We start from the raw sequence: 20,113 nt of genomic DNA on the forward strand, positions 1-20,113 counted from the left end.
ACTTGAGGTCTCTTTTCGTAGCAAATGTCAAGAATACGATAACTGTAGTCACCACCATACTGTACATTAGATCACCAGAACTTGTTCATCTGGTGACTGCAAGTTTGTACCCTTCAACCGACATCTTCCTGTTACCCGCACCCCAGCTCCTAGCAACTACCGTTCTGCGCTCTGCTTCTATGAGTTTGACTTTTTTAGATTCCACACAAAAATGAGATCATACAGTATTTGTCTTTCTCTGGCTTATTTCACTCAGCATAATGTCTTCCAGGTTCATCCATGTTGTCGCAGACGGCAGGATTTCCTTCTTTCTCACGGCTGAATAATATCCCATTACATATATGTATATGTATATCACAACTTCTTTATTCATTCATCCATCGATGGACACCTGGTTGTTTCCATATCTTGTGAATAATGCTGCAATGAACGTAGGAATTCAGATATCTCTCTGAGAAATTGATTTCATTTCCTTTGGATATATTCCCAGAAGTGGGATTGTTAGATCATATGGTCGTTCTATTTTTTAATTTTTTGAGGAACCTTTATACTGTTCTCCATAGTGGCTGCACCAATTTACATTCCAAACAGTGCACAAGGGTTCCCTTTTCTCCACATCCTCACCAGCACTTATTACCTCTTGTCTTCTTATAATACCATCTTAACAGGTGTCAGGCGATAGCTCATTGTGGTTTGATTTGCATTTCCCTGATGATTAGTGGTGTTGAGCTCCTTTGCATGTACCCATTGGCCATCTGTGTCTTTGGAAAAATGTCTGTGCAGGTCCTATTTTTCAATTGGGATGTATTTATTTATTTGCTATTGAGTTTTATGAGTTTCTTACATATTTTGGATATAAACCCCTTTCCAGATACATGGTTTGCAAATATTTCCCCCCATTCTGTAGGTTGCCTTTTCATTTTGTTGCTAATCCCCTTTAACCAACACCAAAATCTGACCAGAAGGCCTAACTCATCAGAATGTTACTGACACTAAACTTATAGAGGAAAGAAGCAAATGATAAGAAAACCAGTTGGTGACAAGGATGTATAAATAAACATAGAACCGTCTAGACAGCACCCTGTGTTCAGTATTCGTTCTTCTCATTCTCAGACAGCTAATCTCTAGTCCTGGAGGGTGATTCCTAAACTCAGAAGGACGAGGCACTAGAAGTCAGACAAAACCAAATTAATCCTGTTCTCTGTGAGGCACACTTTACCAGGACTCCTGTTCTAGAATGTTTTCTGGTAACAAGGTTAAGCCCTGACGAGCTAGAGATCTCGGTGAATCAGAATACACTGATCGGGACCTGGCAGGCGCTTTGCCTACAGCTGGAGCTCAGGAGACGTGTGTTTGCTCCCCTCAGGACCAGGGCTGGGAGAAGATGCACCACAAAGATGCACTAAGCACATCACAGTTTTCTGTCCCCTCTCGGTGCCGTCTGCCCAACACCCCCGTCCTGCTTCTCCTCCCGTTCCTGCACGAGAAGAGATGTAGGGTGTCAGGAAATGGGCTGACTCATCTGACATCAGATTGAGTCCTTTTTATTTGCCCTTTTGGTTGGCCTCAGTCTCTGATATTGGGAACTACCATGTTATGTTTGTGAAGGTTTTCATTTCACAGAGGACACTTGGACTGCAGTGGACTCTGGTGATTAAGGGTCCGGTGTGAGTGGCTGCCTGATAGCTCTTTGTTTCCCACAATCCTTTGACTAGAAAAAGAAATCAGAGTGTGTTTTAAACATGCTGCCCCGCGAGGGTCAGGGATTCCTTCGCTTTGGGCTCTGTCTCTGGTGGTATGTATTCACACTTTGCTTCAGAGGTAGGTTTTATTTCTGCTTGTTCTCATATTCCCTTTTTAGCTACATGTATTTCCTAGTTTTATTTTCCTCCTTTTCTAGTTGTGCTTGGCTGAGCAGAGATGAGATATGCTATGGATAAATATGTAGAGTGTCGGCACAGGAATTACTCCTCTTATAGCTGCTAATTAATCTATTCATTTTTAGTTGGTCGGCTTAACATGTAAAATGAGATTTCGGGGGGATGGGGTGGGGAGGACAAGGAAACATTGTAAACCATGTTTTATTTTATTTTCCCAATGAAAAATAGGCAAAAATAACAATGGCACAGTTTTCTATCCATCTCCTCTATGGATGTATTCAACTTCTTTATCTGTATTTAATATTTTTTCAAAACTGTGGTTTATTAGCTGATACTATTCCTCAGTCTATGAACGCTTCCATTTTGTAGGTAATCATTTTCATTTTGGGAAATATGTCCTAAGAGTAAGATCATTCATTTTCAAAGTTAAGGCTTAGAAACAGACAGCTGCTGCTCTGTCCATGTCCACAAAGCCACATTTCCACGTGCTGTCACCTTTTCAGGGACTCAAGGAGGGTTTATCTGAAATGTCTCAAAGGAAAAGAGAAACCTCAAAGGAGGAAAATGGGTAACAGGAGGATTTTTAATTATCTGTTTTATGTAGAAATATTTCTATCTTTATTAATTATGATGGCAGACAATGATGTTTTACATCTAAAATTGTTCTTTCCTGCTGAAATCTCAGTGTTCCCAAATGCATCTGTCAAACAACACTTTTTATTTAGTAATATAACAGCTATCCTTTCCTTTGTTTTTGCCTAATGAGTTGTTCAGCCCCTTAAATTTTTTTTCTTTCAGGGTATAAATCCCTTTGGGAAATTTATAGAATAGTATTTCAGGTATCAAATTTGAATTCTATAAGGAAAAATATAGAGGGGGCCTTAATGAGATGAATTATGTCAAATGAAGGCAAGTAACCTAATTTAATGCATTCTTGGGAATATACAAAGAGACATGCATTACATTATTGTCTAAAATTTAATGACTGAAAGTGCTATTGTTTAAGAACTTTGGGGATTCTATAAAAAAATATTTTAAGTAAATTTTCCTTAGAAACTTTGCACTCTCACACGTCTCCAAGAATTGAAATTCAAAGTTGATTTTAAAAAGGAGGAGGGCTTAAGACCTTAATGAAATTACTAGTTATTTAAGTTTGATTGAAGAAGGTTCCCCAGCTACACACCCTGCTGGTTGTAGAAACAAGAGACCAGTCAGATCAGTATTTTGACAAGAAAGGGCGGGACTTTTCTTTAATTACCGGATCAGTAAGATGGTGAGTTCTGTTCAGCGACATAACTTTACACTGTGGTGCCATAGACTTTAGAAGTGCTCTTACCAACATCATTTTGTTTGCTATCACACTAGTCCTGAGATGCTGGTATTACTCTTTTCATCTCCGTGGTGAAGGTGAGCAGCCTGGCCAGGAGGGGCAGGTGCAGTGGTGCTGGGGGAAGCTGGTGTCCCGCACCCGCCTTCCCGGGATGGAAGCCCCTGGAACCTCCCCACCAGCCGGCATCCTTTCTGCTTCTCTAACCCCTCTCTCTGTATGGTGCCGCAGGATGTGCAGGCTGTGAGTCCGAGGAGAGGCTCTTTCACAAACTGCTTGTTATAACCAGTTCATCAGGCCCGTGGAAAACGTTTCCGACCCGGTCACTGTGCATTTTGAAGTGGCCATCACGCAGCTGGCCGACGTGGTAAGCGCAGGGGGGGCACCACGAGGCCTCGGAGGCCCCAACTCTGAGGGGTCCAAGCAATTCCCACTCACTGCACTGGGTAAATAAAGGGATTTTTGAACACAAACAGACACAAGTCTACAGAGTGCTGCCCTTCAAAGCCGGCCCGTTGGGAGGGATCCACTGTCCCCAGGGTTGCTGTCATTATTCCCCTTAAGGCGATGTTTTTCTGGAAATGCTCTCAGAACCAGTTTATGAAACAAAGAGGCGAAGGGGCATTTGAAGGGGGAATACAAAGGGAGCTAACTTCATTGTGCACCTATTATGCACCAGTGTCTGCACTTAGTGGCTGTCATCTGCATTTTACAGCTGGGGAGAGGAAATCTCAGGTAAGAAACTTTCCCAACGTCAGACAATTACAGATGGTGGCACTGGGGTTCAATCAGCACTGTTCAACCCCAAAGCTCATGCTCTTCTGACTCCATATAAGAAGAATTGCTTTAAGTCTCCTTTGTTATAGAAGAAAGAGAAAATTCACCTTGTTTCACACAGGGTTCCATCCAGCCCTGAAAAACTGATGGGAATTTGGAGGTCTTAGTTTAACTTATTGCTACCCTGTTTAAGGGGCAAGGAGGACTAGAGTTCTTTCTTTTGAATAATCTTCACACCCTAGATGCTGGGAGAGGAGGTGTGGGACCTGATACCCTAACAGAGGTCAGGGTTCCAGGCTCCAAGGCATGGCAGGGCGCAGGCTGGCCTGAGGCACTGGACCCGGACCAAATTCCAGGAATAGGCAGGCTCAGGACGTAAGGGGTAAGGGACGTCAGGAGCATCTCTGAGACAATGGTGCACAGACAGAGGGAGCAGCCCAGGCCCTGGACGGGGGCAGGTGGAGCCTCCTTCCTCTCAGCTTTGCCTGGAGAAACAGTGGTGGCTCCAGGTGCACCTGGGGGAAGACCTCAGTTATGGATATGAAGTCCGGGCTCACCGTGTTTCTCCGGTCCGTGATTCCCAGCGGACTGGGCTGACCCTGACCTGGTCCTCTAGCTTCTGGCCCAAGCTGGAAGTGTGTATATGCTGATAAATACTGATTTTTAAAAAAAGTAAGCCAGATGTTTTATCTCACTTAGATGGGCCCACTCCTTCCTTTAATAAACATTTATTTAGTACCTATTCTAATTCTGCCTCCCCTCTCCCCTCAAATAGCTTGGTACTGGTTACTGGTCTCCTACCAGGCTGGAAGCCACACTTGGTATGAATTGGGCTGTTATGAATGGAGAACTGGACTGAGTTTCCCCTAAAGTTTGTGATGCAGCATCACTTCAAATCCATGATCTATACACCCTTTCAGGACATTGTTCTGAAGATGGTGGGTGGAGGATTGCTGAATACAGATTTTGGTATTTGCATTTGGCTGCTATCAGAGATTGAAAAACACACACATGCTCTCTCAGCTTATATAAAACAAGTTTATTTCTTTTTTATGTAATAGAAACCTAAAGGTTAACAGCCCAGGTTAATACCAGGTGGCTTTGTGGTAGTGGTTGCATCACGGTGTTTGGTTGCCCAGGTTGTGCACTGCACAACTCCTGAGGATGTTAATCACATGAGCTATGATGCTAAAAGCATAAACTGTGACAGAGACCAAGGTTCCTTCTATCTTTCTATGTCACCATCCTTAGCATGTGATTTCTTCCCTCAGTGTTGCCTTGTGGTCCAGGATAACTGCTGATTTTCACTCATCACATTCACATTCTTGGCAAGAAGCAGGAGGAAGAGAGAAAGGGGCACATACCAGACATCTGTGACTTCCTTAAGGAGTTTTATTAGAAGTCCTACTGACAGCTTCTGCTTCCTAGCTCATTGACCACCCCTAGCTGCAAGAGAATCTTGAGAAATGTAGTTTTTTAATTGAAGTTTTATTTATTGAAATAATCATAGATTCACTTGCAGTAAGAAATAATAGAGCCCTTGTATACTTTTTTGACCAATGGCAACAACTACTGTGTCTTTCATTTCTAAAATTTTGTCGTTTCAAGAAAGCTATACATAAATGGAATCACACAGTATGTAACCTTGTAGACTGGCTTTTCCACTCAGCATATCAGTAGTTCATTTCTTGTTTTTTTTTCTTCCAGTTTTATTGAGATATATTTGACATACAACACGGTATAAGTAAGGTGTGCAGAACAGTGATTTGACTTACATACATCATGCAGTGGTTGCCGCAATAAGTTTGGTGAGTCATTTCTTCTTATTGTGAGTAGTATGCCATGGTATTGACGGAGCACACTTTGATTGACCTTCCACTGGTTGAAGAACATTTGGGCTGATTCCAGTTTTAGTCTTCTACAAATAAAGCTGCTATGAACATTTGTGTACAGGTTTTTGGGTGAACATTAATCGTTATTTCTCTGGGATAAATGCCCAGGGGTGCAATTCCTGGGTCATGTGGTAGTTGTGTGTTAGTTTTAAAAGAAACTGCCAAAATGCTTTCCAGAATGGCTGTACCCTTTTACATTCCTACCAGCAGTATGTGAGTGATCCAGTTTATCTACAGCTTTGCCAGTATTTGGTATTGTCATTGTTTTTTATTTGAGTTATATTAGGTATGAAACGATATCTCATTGTGGTTTTAATTTGCATTTCCCTAATGATTATTGATATAAAACCTCTTTTCATGTGCTTATTTGCAATCTGCATATCCTCTAAGGTGAAATGTTTGCTCACGTCCTTAAGCCCATTTTCTAATTGGATTGTTTGTTTTTACTATTTAGTGTTGAGAGTTCTGGCTATATTCTAGATACAAGTGCTTTGCCAGTTTTGTGGTTTGCATGTATTTTATCCCAGTTTGTAGCTTATCTTTTCTTCCTCTTCACATGGGCTTTCACATGAAGTTTTTAATTTTGATGCGGTCCAATTTATCAATTTTTCCTTTTATATGTCGTGCTTTTGGCATCAAGCCTAGTAATTCTTTGCCTTATCCCAGATCCTAGAGGTTTTCTCCTACGTTTTTCTAAAAGTTTTATTTATGTCTTATGTTTAAGACTATGATCCATTTTGAGTTAATTTTTATATAAGATATGAGACCTAGATTTTTGTTTTTTAGACCTGTGGGTGTCCAATTGCTCCAGCACTATTTGTTGAAAAGGCAATCCTTTTCCCACTGAATTGGTTTTGCACCTTTGTGAAAAATCAGTTGAACATATTTGTGTGGGTCTATTTCTAGGTCCTCTATGCTGTTTCATTGATCAGTGTGACTATCCCTCCACCAACACTGCACTATCTTGATGACTGTAGCTGTAGAGTAAGACTTAATATTGGCTACAGTGATTCCTGCCTCTTCGTTCTTCTTTGTCAAGATCGTCTTAGCTATCTGAGGCCTATGCCTAGAATAAGCTGCCTATGTCCACAAAAAGCCTTGCCCTGATTTTGATAGGAACTGCATTAAACCTGGAGATCAGTTTGGGGAGAAGTGACGTCTTTACTCTGTTGAGTCTTCCAGCCCATGAATGCGGGGCGTTTCTCCATTTATTTAGCTTTTCTTCCTTCAGGATTTTGTGATTTTCAGTATACAGATCCCATTTGTATTGTTATGTGTATATGTAAGTATTTTGTTTTATCTGAGGGTGACTGAAAATAGTACTATGCTTTTAATTTTAGTTTCTCCATGCTCATTGTTAGTATATAGAATTCTAAGACTTTTGTGTATTGATCTTGTATCCTGAGATCTTGCTGAACTCACTTAGTTTCAGCATTTTTATAGATTCCATGGGATTTTCTTCGTAGGCAACCTTATAATCTGCAAATAGAGATAGTTTTGTTTCTTCCTTTCCAGTCTATGCCTTTTCCCCCTTTTTCTTGCTTCATTGCAGTGGCTAGAACTTCCAGTACTATGCTGAATAAGAGTGGTGACAACAGACATCCTTGACCTGTTCCCAATCTTAAGGAAAAAGCATTCAGTCTTTCACCATTTGGTATAAAGTTAGGTGTAGATGTTTTGTAGATGTTCTTATCAAATTGAGGAAATTTCCCTTTATTCCTAGTTTCACAGAGTTTTTAATAATGAATTGATGTTGAGTTTTGTCAAAAGCTTTTTCTGGGCTTCCCTGGTGGCGCAGTGGTTGAGAGTCTGCCTGCCAATGCAGGGGACATGGGTTCGAGCCCTGGTCTGGGAGGATCCCACATGCCGCGGAGCAGCTGGGCCCGTGAGCCACAACTGCTGAGCCTGTGCGTCTGGAGCCTGTGCTCCGCAACAAGAGAGGCCACGACAGTGAGAGGCCCGCGCACCGCGATGAAGAGTGGCCCCCGCTTGCCGCAACTAGAGAAAGCCCTCGCACAGAAACGAAGACCCAACACAGCCAAAAATAAGTGAATGAATGAATAAATAAATAAATAAATATTTAAAAAAAAAAAAAAAGCTTTTTCTCCATCAATTGATATGATCACATGGTTTTTCTTCTTTAGTTTGTTGATATGGTAAATTACATTGATTAATTTTTGAATGTTGAACCAGCCTTGCATCCCGCTTAGTCATGTGTATAACTTTTCATACATTGTTGGATTCAGTTTGCTAATATTTTGTTAATGATTTTTGCATCTAAGTTCATGAGAGATATTGATCTGTAATTTTCTTTTTTCATAATGTCTTTGTTTGGGTTTGTGTCAGGATAATATTAGCTTCACAAAAAGGATTTGGAGTTGTTTCCTCCTCTTCTATTTTCTGGAAGAGATTGTGGAAAGTTGGTATTGATTTTTCTTTACATATTTGGTAGAATTCTTCAGGGAAACCTACTGGGCCTGGAGATTTCTTTTCCAGGAGCTTTTAAAGTATAAACTCAATTCTTAAATGACTATAGGGTAGTCAGACTGTCTATTTATATCACTTTTCAGATTCTTTTCCCTTGTTGCTTATTACAAAATATTAAGTATATTTCCCTGTGCTATACAGTAGGTCCTTGTTAGTTTGTGGTTTTTGAGGAATGGGCTCATTTCTTTTAAGTTGCCAAATTTATGATAAAATTGAAGTTGCTCATGGTATTATCTAACTTTTTAATGGCTATAGGTTCTGTAGCGATAGCTCCTGTTTCATTCCTGATATTGGTGATTTGTGTCTTCTCTCTTTTTATTTTTGTCAGTCTTGCTAAAGTTTTATCAGTTTTGTTGTTTTTCCCCCAAAGAATCAGTTTTTTGTTTCATTGATATTCTTTATTGTTTTCCTTTTCAACTTTATTGATTTCTGTTTTATCTTTATTTTTCCTTCCTTGTACTTGCTTTGGGTTTATTTTGTGCTTGTTTTTCTAATTTCTTGAGGTAGAAACTTGTGTTATTGACTTGAGACTTTTTCTCATTTCTAATATAAGCATTTAGCTATAAATTTTCTTATCAGCACTTTTTTTTAGCTATGTCCCTCATATTTTGATATATTGTGTTTTTGTTCCCATTCAGCTCTATGTGTTTTAAAGAATTTCCTTGAGACATTCTCTTTGACCCATGGATTATTTAGAAGTTTAGTTTCCATGGGTTTAGAGATTTTCCTGTTGTCTTTTGGTTATTGATTTCTAGTTTGATTCCATTATGGTCAGAAACACACTATGATTCCAATTCTTTTAAATTTGTTGAGGTTTGTTTTATGGCCTATGATAAGGATATGCTCTGTGTTGGTTAATATTATATGCATGCTTGAAAAAATGTGTATTCTGGTGTTTTTGAGTGGAGTATCTATATATGTCAATTAAATCCTGTTGGTTGATTATGTTGTTCAGATTTTCCCTATTTTTGCTGATTTCTGTTGAGTTTACTGAGTTCTATTGGTTTCTGAGAGAGGGATATTGAAGTCTCTAACTGTAATTGGGGATTTGTCTGTTTCTTCTTTCAGTTCTATCAGTTTTTGTTCCATATAATTTGAGACTCTGCTGTTTGGTGCATATATGGTCAGGATCATTGTGTCTTCCTGGTGGATTGATCCTTCTTTCATTATGTAATGTCCCTCTTTGTCTTTAGTAATTTTTTTCCTCTGCAACTACTTTGTCCAGTATTAATATAGCAATTCTTATTGGTGTATTAGAGTCTACTTGTCCTCATGTGGGGCACCAGAAGTCCCTGTGGGCCATATTCATTGTTGTCACTGAGCCATGGTGAGGCCTGGGAGTGACTGTGATGCAGTACAGCCCAGATGTACAATTACCAACGCCCTTCTAGAAGACTATAGGCCGTCTGCTGCTGTTTGAGCCTCAGGCTTGGCCTTAGAGCACCAGAGAGCTCTACATGGAAGGGCGTTTGCTGCTGCATAGAATGAACTTGGCCACAAAGTTTAATGAGTGGATGATCTTCAGAGTAAGTGTATCTCCACTGTCCCCCTCATGGGGCCAGGACAAAGCCCCCGCCCAGCGTTTTTGATGGCCTGGCATATCTGACATGACAAACCTGAAGGCTCTCAAAATGTAGCCCGCCTGGCCTTTCTGGTCTCAGTCTCTGAGTCTGTTGCTGCTGCTCTAGTCCATTTGAAATTGTAACTCCAATCCTTTCATTGAACCACGTGTCAACTAATTTATTTTCCCAAGAGGGAGACGCAGGGTGATGGTCCCAGGAATGTGGGGTTGTACTGTGGGTCTCTGGCCTCCTTCAGCTGGGCTGTCTGATAGCAGTTCCCAAGGCCATAGGTGCGGTCTGGCATTGGATGGAGAATGGGACTTTCCAGACCCGGTCCTGACCCATAAACTTGGCTGACACCTCTGAGGGTGTCCATCCACCATGAAGCAGGTCCACACCACATGGAGCTTCACCAGCCTGCGGAAGTATAGACGGGGAGACAGGAATACTGTCGGGATGATATTGCCAACTGATTTTAATTCTCAGAATACAACGTTCTAGTTCACAGTGTGCACTAGTTCTCTAACCAGCGTATTAGTGGACAGAGAGGAAGCAGTCGCTGGAAGACGCTTATGACTGTTCCCTCCGAGACATTGCTGGACTGCTAGAGCTAGTCCATTCCTGACTGACAGCCAATGGATTTACTGACATGGCCCCTGCTTGAATCTGCTGGGCACAAGGTATGAGCAGAAGACACTGTCCTTAGACTTGGGTAATTGTAAAGTCATGAGTAAGTAATAGTCCATTTCTTTGCTGGCCCTGACCAACAGAAAACCATGAATGTAACTCCTTTTGTTGACCTTTTAAAACCCTGGGGCTTATCATGACTTGACACAAATCCCTTTGAAGGAGGAAGCTGGTGAGGTCTCCAGGTAGCGTTTTCTGGGGGGCATGGAGAACTGCAGAGCAGCAAACCAGAGTGGGCTGGTGTCCAGCCCTGGCCACCGCTTCCTCAGCCAGTGTGAGGTGTTTACTCTCGAAGGTGCTCATGTGTCTGGGGAAACAAGGTTGGTAAGTTCTGGGAACCCACTGCCGGCCACTGGGTGACCATCAATAGCCTCCAAGTGTTGTGCTGTGAGACTGCTGAAGGTTCTGGATGTGTCTTCAGTAGCTGCTCCACTGAGAGGTAGTAGCTGATTAGGAACACATTGTATTTGGGATGTCATCCTGGAACGCTTTTATTCAAGAGACCCATGACTCTTTGCAGGTCATTTAGGTACCTGCTTAAACCACCTCCTCAGACAAGCCTTCCTGGATCATCCTGTCTAAAAGAGACGTGTGTGCGTGTGTGTGCAGACACACACACACACCACTCAATCCCTCTTTATTTTCTTTCATAGGACTTATCACTATCTTACATTATACCATGTATCTATTGTTGATTTTCTGTCTCCCCAGCTAATAGCTTAGGCACGTGTAGGTAGGGATATTTTCCATCCTGATTACTTCTGTAGCCCCAGCATTTATAGAGCGCACAGTAGGTACTCAATAAATACTTGTTAATGAATGACTGAAGCAATCGGCAGTGGTTTGGGTGGGAGCAGTGCTCTGGGGAGTGGCAGGTTCCAGCTGGCAAACTCCATGGTGAGCTGAGGCTGACACCTTGAGGGGCAGTGGAGCTCAGGACTCAGAACCTAGAGGGTGCTGGGGCACAGCTGAGGAAGAAGATGGCAAAAACAATGATATCCATCACCACCTGCAGGACTTCCCCTCCCTCCCTCCCACTCTCCTTCTCTCCCTTCTTTCCTTTTATGGGATCAGAAATCTTTATAGGCTGCAGTGGTCAGAAAGGCTTCACAGAAGTGGGACCTCAATCAGATTTGAAAGACAGTCATAAAGCCACATTTCAAAGTCAACAGGGTTGGGACCAGTGTGGAAATATTGTATTTTTGGCTTTTTATAAGTTGCCTTTTCAGTCTTCTTTTTTTCCCTCCGTTAGCATGAATAACTCAGATCGGCTATTTTTAGTTGTAATTTTTGCTCTAAGATTCACTTCTATTAGCAAGTACATTTGAGGCTAAAAAATATTGTTTCTTCTTCCCAGGATGAAGTAAACCAGATCATGGAAACCAATCTGTGGCTACATCACGTACGTGTCTACATCACACGTTCTTCTCTTGGAATTGTGTCACACTCGTGTGTCAGTTTAACAACGTCCAATGGATAAAATCCACTAGCATTCCCTCTTTGCATCTCCAGCTTATGATAGAGCATAAAATATTAACTAGCTCCAAAGCCCAAAGTTCAATCTGATAACGGCTGGCTGGGTGCAAGCTTCACGGTGCAGAACTGAGTGACAGAGTTCTCTCTGACTGTCCTTCGGTGGTTTCTGCTCTCAAGCCTCCTATTTTTGTCTGAGTCTCGAGCTCCAGAGCCAGATGCTTGCCCACTCTTTGATCCTGCTCTGGGTTAGATCCCACCGTCTGGTTTTATCAGTCAGACCATCTTGTTCTTCCTTCCTGTCTCAATCTTCTATGCAGATTTTGTAACAAACCCATCATCATACACTTGAATTCTCTTTTTAATATTAGCAATGGGTTGCTACTCGAGATCGAGCACAGTCCACGGAATATGGAAGCTGAGCCTATAAACTTGGCTAGCTAATTAATAATCAACAGATACTTATCTAATATCTATATTTGCCCAAAATCAGCTCAGCTACCTTGTTCCCCATGGATTTAATCTTCCAACTTTTGGTAGGAAACCAACTCTTTAAATAAGAAATTTTTCAAAAAGTGGTTGAACCAACATAGAATTAACATTGGAAGAAAGTCAAGAATTTTTTAAAACTGACTTCTATTCCCTTTAGATCTGGAATGATTATAAATTGCGCTGGGACCCAGTGGAATATGATGGCATTGAGACTCTTCGTGTTCCTGCGGAGAAGATCTGGAAGCCTGACATTGTTCTCTACAACAAGTATGGGCATCTACAGCCAGTCTCTTTCCGAAGTTGCCTTTGGTACAGGCTGACCCAAAGCACAGCGGGTGTCACTAATGGTGTCTGATTTACTTTGCAGTGCTGTTGGTGACTTCCAAGTCAAAGGCAAGACAAAAGCTCTTCTTAAATACGATGGCATGATAACCTGGACTCCACCAGCTATTTTTAAGAGTTCCTGTCCTATGGATATCACTTTTTTCCCTTTCGATCATCAAAATTGTTCCCTGAAATTTGGTTCCTGGACCTATGACAAAGCTGAAATTGATCTTCTAATCATTGGCTCTAAAGTGGACATGAATGATTTTTGGGAAAACAGTGAATGGGAAATTGTCGATGTTTCTGGCTACAAGCATGACATAAAATACAACTGTTGTGAAGAGATATACACAGACATAACCTATTCTTTTTACATTAGAAGATTGCCGATGTTTTACACCATTAATCTGATCATCCCCTGTCTCTTTATTTCATTTCTAACTGTGTTGGTTTTCTACCTTCCTTCTGACTGTGGTGAAAAAGTGACACTCTGCATTTCAGTTCTGCTTTCCCTGACAGTGTTTTTGCTGGTTATCACAGAAACCATCCCATCCACGTCTCTCGTGATCCCCTTGGTGGGCAAGTACCTGCTGTTCACCATGATCTTCGTCACCTTGTCCATCGTGGTGACGGTGTTTGTGTTGAACACCCACTATCGCACCCCGACCACACACACCATGCCCACGTGGGTGAAGGCAGTCTTCCTCCGGCTGTTACCCCAGATCCTGATGATGAGGAGGCCTCTGGACAAGAGGAAGGGGACAAGATACGACAAAAACCCCAAAGGCTTCTCTGGTAGGCCTGCCAAAGTCAAGTTCGATCATCGCAGAGAGCCCAAACTTCTTAAAGAATGCTGCCACTGTCGTAAGTCCGGTGAGATCGCCACCAGCAAGAGACGATTAAGTCATCAGCCTTTACAATGGATGACTGAAAATTTGGAGCCCTCACCTGAAGTCGAAGATGTAATTGATAGTGTTCAATTCATAGCAGAAAACATGAGGAACCAAAATGAAACAAAGGAGGTAAATGTATGGCTCTTCTAGCCTGTTCACCCGCAGCAGGCCTGGGGGCCCTGCATAGACATGTCAGATCATCAGTGTGAGTTCTGTTTGCAAGAGGGTCAGGGGGTGGTGCCCTAAGATCCAGCCCTGTGATGATGCAGTTATGGGTGAACTACCCTGGGGAGGGGTGGGGTAAGGTGTAGCCTCAGAGCAAATCTCTGCCTCCAGAAATGTCAACTCAAGTAAAATCTGGTTAAAATAAACACTCAGGGCAACCTTGGTTTATTAAACTGAGAGCCCCTGCATAAGGAAGGGTGGGAGAGGGAGAAGCCGGCTGAGCGGCAGGAGGAAAGCCTGCAGGGCCGCTCACAGTCTGGTAGCCTGGGAGGAAGGTGGCGTGAGCCTCCGGCAGCTCCAATCCCACTTACTCCGCTTGACGGGGATCCAGGTGCTGATTGAATGAACCTCAGGGATATTTTTAGCATCAACACAGTCTGCTTCTGCGGCCCAGAGCCTAACTATAGCAGCTCGGACCTCCCCATCCTCCAGAGAGAGAGAGCTCAAGAACTTTATGCCAATTTTCCATACCACCAGGATGACTAGCTGGGGGCCTCTGAAAACTCCTGCCGCCAGGGGTCTGGGTCTGATCTGATGGCAGTAGCCATCATCCTTATCTCCTAATGAAGGGACATGGCAGACCTGAAGTCCACCCATTGGTGCTGAGGCGGACATGGTCTGCATGTCACACAGGTCGGGGAGGGGGTGCATCAGGGGCAGGTGAGCCTAGGACTCCCCTCTGTGGTGACACCTTCGTCAAACTAGGGGACAGTTGCTGCTGACTTGATCACCACCAGGTAGGGCTCTTGGAGGTCGGGAACAGGAAGGACGTGAGAGATGTAATGAACTCTCCCTGACCAGCGTGATCCCGAGTTCTAGAGGGCCACCTATGCCTGATGGGGGGCCCATCACATCGCACGTCCTACACCCCCCGCCTCAAACCCATTTCCCAGACTTGCCAAGAAGTCAGAATGTCCCGTGGTGCCCATGACAAGGGTGGATGAGAAGTGTCACCTGCCCTATCAGTAAACGAAGGATGTTGCGCCCATCAAGCCATCAACCACTGCAGTGACCCCCAACTGTGCACCCTGAGCGGATTCAGGGTGGAGAAAAGAAGGATGCTGGCCTTAGATAGCTAAGTTGCATATCAAAGGAATGATTTCCATGAACCCAGACTCTTGCATCTTCCCATACATAGAAAAGCACTAAATTCCTTAACTTGAGATGTCTAGTTTTCTTTAATTAACAGTAATTTTTTTAAACGTTTTTTAAATTGAAGTATAGTTGATTTACAGTGTTGTACTAATTTCTGCTGCCTAGCAAAGTGACTCAGTTATACACAAATATACATTTTTTTTTTGGTATTCTTTTCCATTATGGTTTATCTCAGGAGATTGGATAGGGAGGAACCACGATATGTAGGAGGTTTTGCAACAAAAACCAGGTGGTCGGAACATCAAAGGATTACTGTTGCCGTCAAATGCAACAAAATGCTCTGCAACAGTAATCTTTCGATGTTCCGGCTACCTGGTCTTTGCTGCAAAACCCCCTCTATGCCCTGACTTTTCCCTTACCTCTTCAGCGCAGTCCCTCAGAGCGACCTGAGAGGCTGCCTCCCGGGCTTGAATTCCTCAGAAAATCCACTCAATAAAACATAATTCTCAACTGTTAGGTTGTGCATTTTGTTTTCAGTCAACGCAAAAGTGGAGCTCTCCGAGCAGCTCCTTCTGGGGTGCTGCCTGCAGTCAGGGGAGGTCCTGTGCGCCCACATAAGCCTGCTCACCCTGCAGCCCTCTGTCCCAGGACTGATGGGGCGCACGCACCCACCCTCTGCAGACAAACGGAAGTTCTCTGTGTGCTACAGAGGAGACACGGGTTAACCAGAATCACAGGGATATTTGCTTTAAAATCGCCAGGAAATCTTCTGTGAAAAGGAAGCAGCTTATTTATGAGACAAAGCTTATCTCCCATGGTTTTGATTTGTTTTTACAGCTGCTTGACTTTTGTCTTTCAGGTGCAGGACGACTGGAAATACGTGGCCATGGTGGTGGACAGGCTGTTCCTGTGGGTGTTTATGATCGTCTGCGTGTTTGGAACTGCGGGGCTGTTTCTCCAGCCACTCCTGCGGAACACAGGACATTCGTAAGATGGATTTTCCCTTTAGCTTCAGAAACTTACAAGACACTGTGTTTGTTCCATGTTTCCCCCACCACAAGGAAAGGTATAGAAAGCTTCGCGCCAAGTCCCCATCTAGATGGAAAAAGAGGACTTTATTGCCAATCAGGAGCCTGGATGCCCTCCCTTGGGGCACAGAGGAGCACTTTATGATCCCAGTGTCTGGGATCTGACACTGGAGCCCAGAGCTGGCAGCGCCTGCAGGCTTCTCTTGTCTGTACACGTTTGGCTTCTGGGGACGTGACCGACCCACAGAACAGCAAACCGTGGGATCAAAGTCAAGCCACACTAAGAGGTTCTTTTGCTTCTCCAGTTTATGGGCTTCTCAGTATAATGACACTTGCCAGACGTGAAACTCTGGACCTTGGACTTGCTGACCTCTGCAGCACCTGTGAACTTGTGTGTGCTTGCTTTCTCCTGCACAGCTCTGTGATGTAGAGCACACACTGCAGCATTGTTTGATACATTATTTGGTAAAAAAGTATCAGCAGGTAGTCAGTCTAACCAACAGGCTGTATTTACTCCCCTTTTAAAAAATCTTATTGAAGTGTAGTTGATTTACAATGTTGTGTTAATTTCTGCTGTACAGCCAAGTGACTCAGTTATACATATATATGCATTCTTCTTCATATTCTTTCCATTTTGGTTTATCGCAGGATACTGAATATAGTTCCCTGTGCCACACAGTAGGACCTTGTTGTTTATCCATCCTATATATACTAGTTTGCATCTACTAACCCCAAACTCCCGGTCCTTCCCTCCCCCGCCCCCCATATTTAATTATCATTCATCTGGCAAGAGGCTTGAGTGGTGACATTGCCACAGTCCCGGAAATAGGTTCTGTCTATGCACTTGGAGCTTTGTAGGAAAAGTCATAAACACAGAGATCTCCAGGACCAGGTATCACGTGGGGAATGTAACCAGAGCAACGAAAATAAAGCATGACGTGGTCTGGCCGGAGAGACCTGAAGCAACCTTTGCCGTGGGTCCAAAAGGTGTCTCTTCTCATCAGCAGTTTCCATTTGCTCTTTGTAACTAAGACTGAAAAGAAAAGTGTTTCTTCTGTAGGAAATGGTGATCGTGTACCTTTTAGAGCAATTCCCTTTCTGAGAGGGAGAACCTTGGGTATTCTGTTTTATTCTACCCTCGTTTATTATCTTCTTATTTTTTGTATACACTTATTATAGCAGTTTTAAAGATGCATCTTAAAGTAGAAAAAAAAATCTACTCTAACACAGGAACTAATTTCATTTTGCCTTTTCCGTTCTAGTCCTTGTCTAAATGCACACATAATTTGACACCTCAGTTTTACCTTTCGGTTTTGTATTTTGCTATTTTCTCTATATCATGTCAGCAGCATTTCTCCGTGATGTTACGCAGTCTTGAAGTATAATTTTTGTGGTGGCATAACCTCCATTGTGTTGATACCCTACAACTTCTATTACTGATACTGACCAAGGTTCTTGACCTTCCCTTAATCAATAGAAATTGACAAGAGGCCAGACAAGAAACTCAGGCAAGGCTTTATTGGGGCTCCTGAGGTGCCAGGAGCGAAAGGAAAGAAAACAAGTAACAGCTTCCCTTGCTCACTCACCAAGGGGGGCGAGTTCCTTACATGGGGTGAGGGTAGGGGTGTGTCCAGGGGTCGGGCCGGAGGCGGGGCTTAGGTGGTCTGCCCACCCCTTAGGTGGGGTTGAGTGCAGGGGGCGTGCAGAGTACCCTGCTTTTGCTCCCAACTCATCGGAAGTGGCAGTTGGGTTTTTTTTGGTCTTTTTGTATCTTGTTGTCCATAATTTGCCCCAACTGCACATATACACAGTTATTTTTAGTCCCTTATAGTTTCTTTGTATTTTTTTGCTCAAGGAGACGTTTGTCCAGGTGCAAGCCCTGCAGCAAAGGGTCCCAGGTCCCAGATCCCAACCTGTCTCATTACCATGTGCTAATTCTTCCTTGTCTACCTCATCCTGGAGCTTAAGGCCGGTTGTAGTACCCCAGGCACAAGTCACTCTGTTTTAAAGTATTTTTACTCTCTTCATGTCATGTGATTGTAGCACCTCTATTTTATCTGTCTTTACAGAGGGTTGCTTGTTTCTTGATACTTTTTTTTTTCTATTAAGCCAAATCACTATTTCAAGTCACTGTTTAAAAGTTTTCATGGTGGTAAATAAACATAACAAAATGTACCATCGTAACCCTTTTTAAGTGTACGGTTCAGTGGTATTAAGTACATTCGCATTATTGTACAATCATCAGCACCATCCATCCCCTGAACTCTTTTCATCTTGCAAAACTGAAACTCTGAACCCATTAAGCAATAACTTTTTAATTTTTTTGAGGGACTGTCACACTGTTCCCCACCGCAGCTGCACCATTTTACATCCTCATGACAGCGAGCAGGGTTTCATCTTCTCCACACCCTCATGAACACGTGTTAGCTTTTTGATGGTGGCCATCCTAATGGGTGTAAGGTAATATCTTGTGGTTTTGATTTGCTTTTCCCTAACGATGAGTGAGCGTGAGCATCTTTTCATATACTTATTGGCCACTTGTATATCTTCTTTGGAGAAATGTGTATTCAAGTCCTTTGCCCTTTTTAAGATTGGGTTATTTGTTTTCTTGTTGTTGCGTTGTAGGCGTTCTATATATACTGGATATTAACCCCTTATCAGATATAAAAAGAAGACTTTTAAGAACTGCAAAACAGGAAGATGAGAGGAAAGTGCTCCCAGCCAGGGGCGGGAAGCCAGGATCCTGACTTCTTAGCATATTCTTCTGTGCATGAACGGACATCAGCCCTCCCAGCCCAGCTTTCCAGAAGTTGCTTGGTGATCCTCAGGGACAGTGACAAACTAGCAACATACATTTTAAAGAAATAAGCATTTGAATAAAAGGGGCATCACAGCGTGGAGATGTCTTTGTGTATCAGGTCTGTAGAATCAGTGACTTTGAGAGATGGAACGGAACTCATAGATTATATAGCGCAACTCTTTTTTTAATCTCAAGAGGCAGAGTGGCTTGCCCGTGATCACGTAGCTAACAAATTCAACTCTGAAACCCACATCTCCTGACTCTTAAACCATTTCCCTGCCCCTGGATAATTTAGTCTCTCTCATGAGATGGGAATCGAAAAAGACAGAAAATCAACTGATTTGCCCATCTCCTCCCTTCCCATCCCCATGTCCTCCCAAAGGCCAGGAAAAACACCTTTCACTGTCAGTAATCAGAAGGAAAAAAGCTTCTAAATGTAAACCAGGTTAGAGAGATGAAGCAGCAAATGTTGTCTTAGTTTAGGAAAGTCAGGACTATTAGTGTCAAAGTTTATTTTAGCGGGGGCAGGGGATACAAATAACTTTTGTGGGCTATATGTGAGTCTTCAGAACGAGATCAGTCATTGCTGAGTTGAACTGCAGACATTCTTGGGAATATAAGTCCCAGGTCAGAGTGGAAGCATTTTTCTCCCTCACTGCCCCATCTGTTCCTGCTTCCCTTGGCCGAGGCAGCAGAGCGGGGGCAGAGGAGAAAAGCTGGACGTTAGCAGATGCTGAAGCGTAAAGAGACTGACCAAAGAGGGGCCCATCATGCAGGGTCTGCTTTCTGCAGAGAGGCTGATTTGCCCCCCACTGGGCCCCGGGCCCTTGCCATCATGCTGAATGTGGGCCTGGGTGCTTCATCTTCTGATTTTTCAAGATACACTGAAAATCCAGCTTTTTATACAGAATCTCCTAGTTTTAAAACGTGGCAACTAAATTAAGAAGCAAAAATAAAGTCTCGGTGTCAGCTAAACAAAAAAACCTGCCTGCAGGGCTGTGAATTGGCAGCTTTTGGCTAAACAAACCAGGGCTTGATCCCTTCTGTCTGGCAACGTCAGGCAGGAGGGGCAGAGTCAGGGGCAGGGAAGTGCTGGGGTCGGGGTGGGGGGGGAGGAGGTGGACCCCGGGACCACGGAGCTCCATCTGAGGGCCTAGAGAGTTCTACACGG

At 43.2% G+C, this 20,113-nt stretch overlaps 1 protein-coding gene across 1 annotated transcript; it reads left to right on the forward strand.

Annotated features, from left to right (window-relative positions):
- The first annotated feature begins 1,742 nt into the window (after positions 1-1,742).
- Positions 1,743-16,105, forward strand: LOC137755902 (neuronal acetylcholine receptor subunit alpha-6-like). The gene is given in 7 exon segments (XM_068532021.1): positions 1,743-1,821; positions 3,439-3,483; positions 3,486-3,574; positions 11,970-12,014; positions 12,735-12,844; positions 12,945-13,923; positions 15,974-16,105. Coding segments are annotated over 7 exon segments (1,479 nt in total).
- Positions 16,106-20,113: the final 4,008 nt, after the last annotated feature.

The sequence above is a fragment of the Eschrichtius robustus genome, chromosome 21, assembly GCF_028021215.1.
Source record: "Eschrichtius robustus isolate mEscRob2 chromosome 21, mEscRob2.pri, whole genome shotgun sequence".
NCBI lineage: Eukaryota > Metazoa > Chordata > Mammalia > Artiodactyla > Eschrichtiidae > Eschrichtius > Eschrichtius robustus.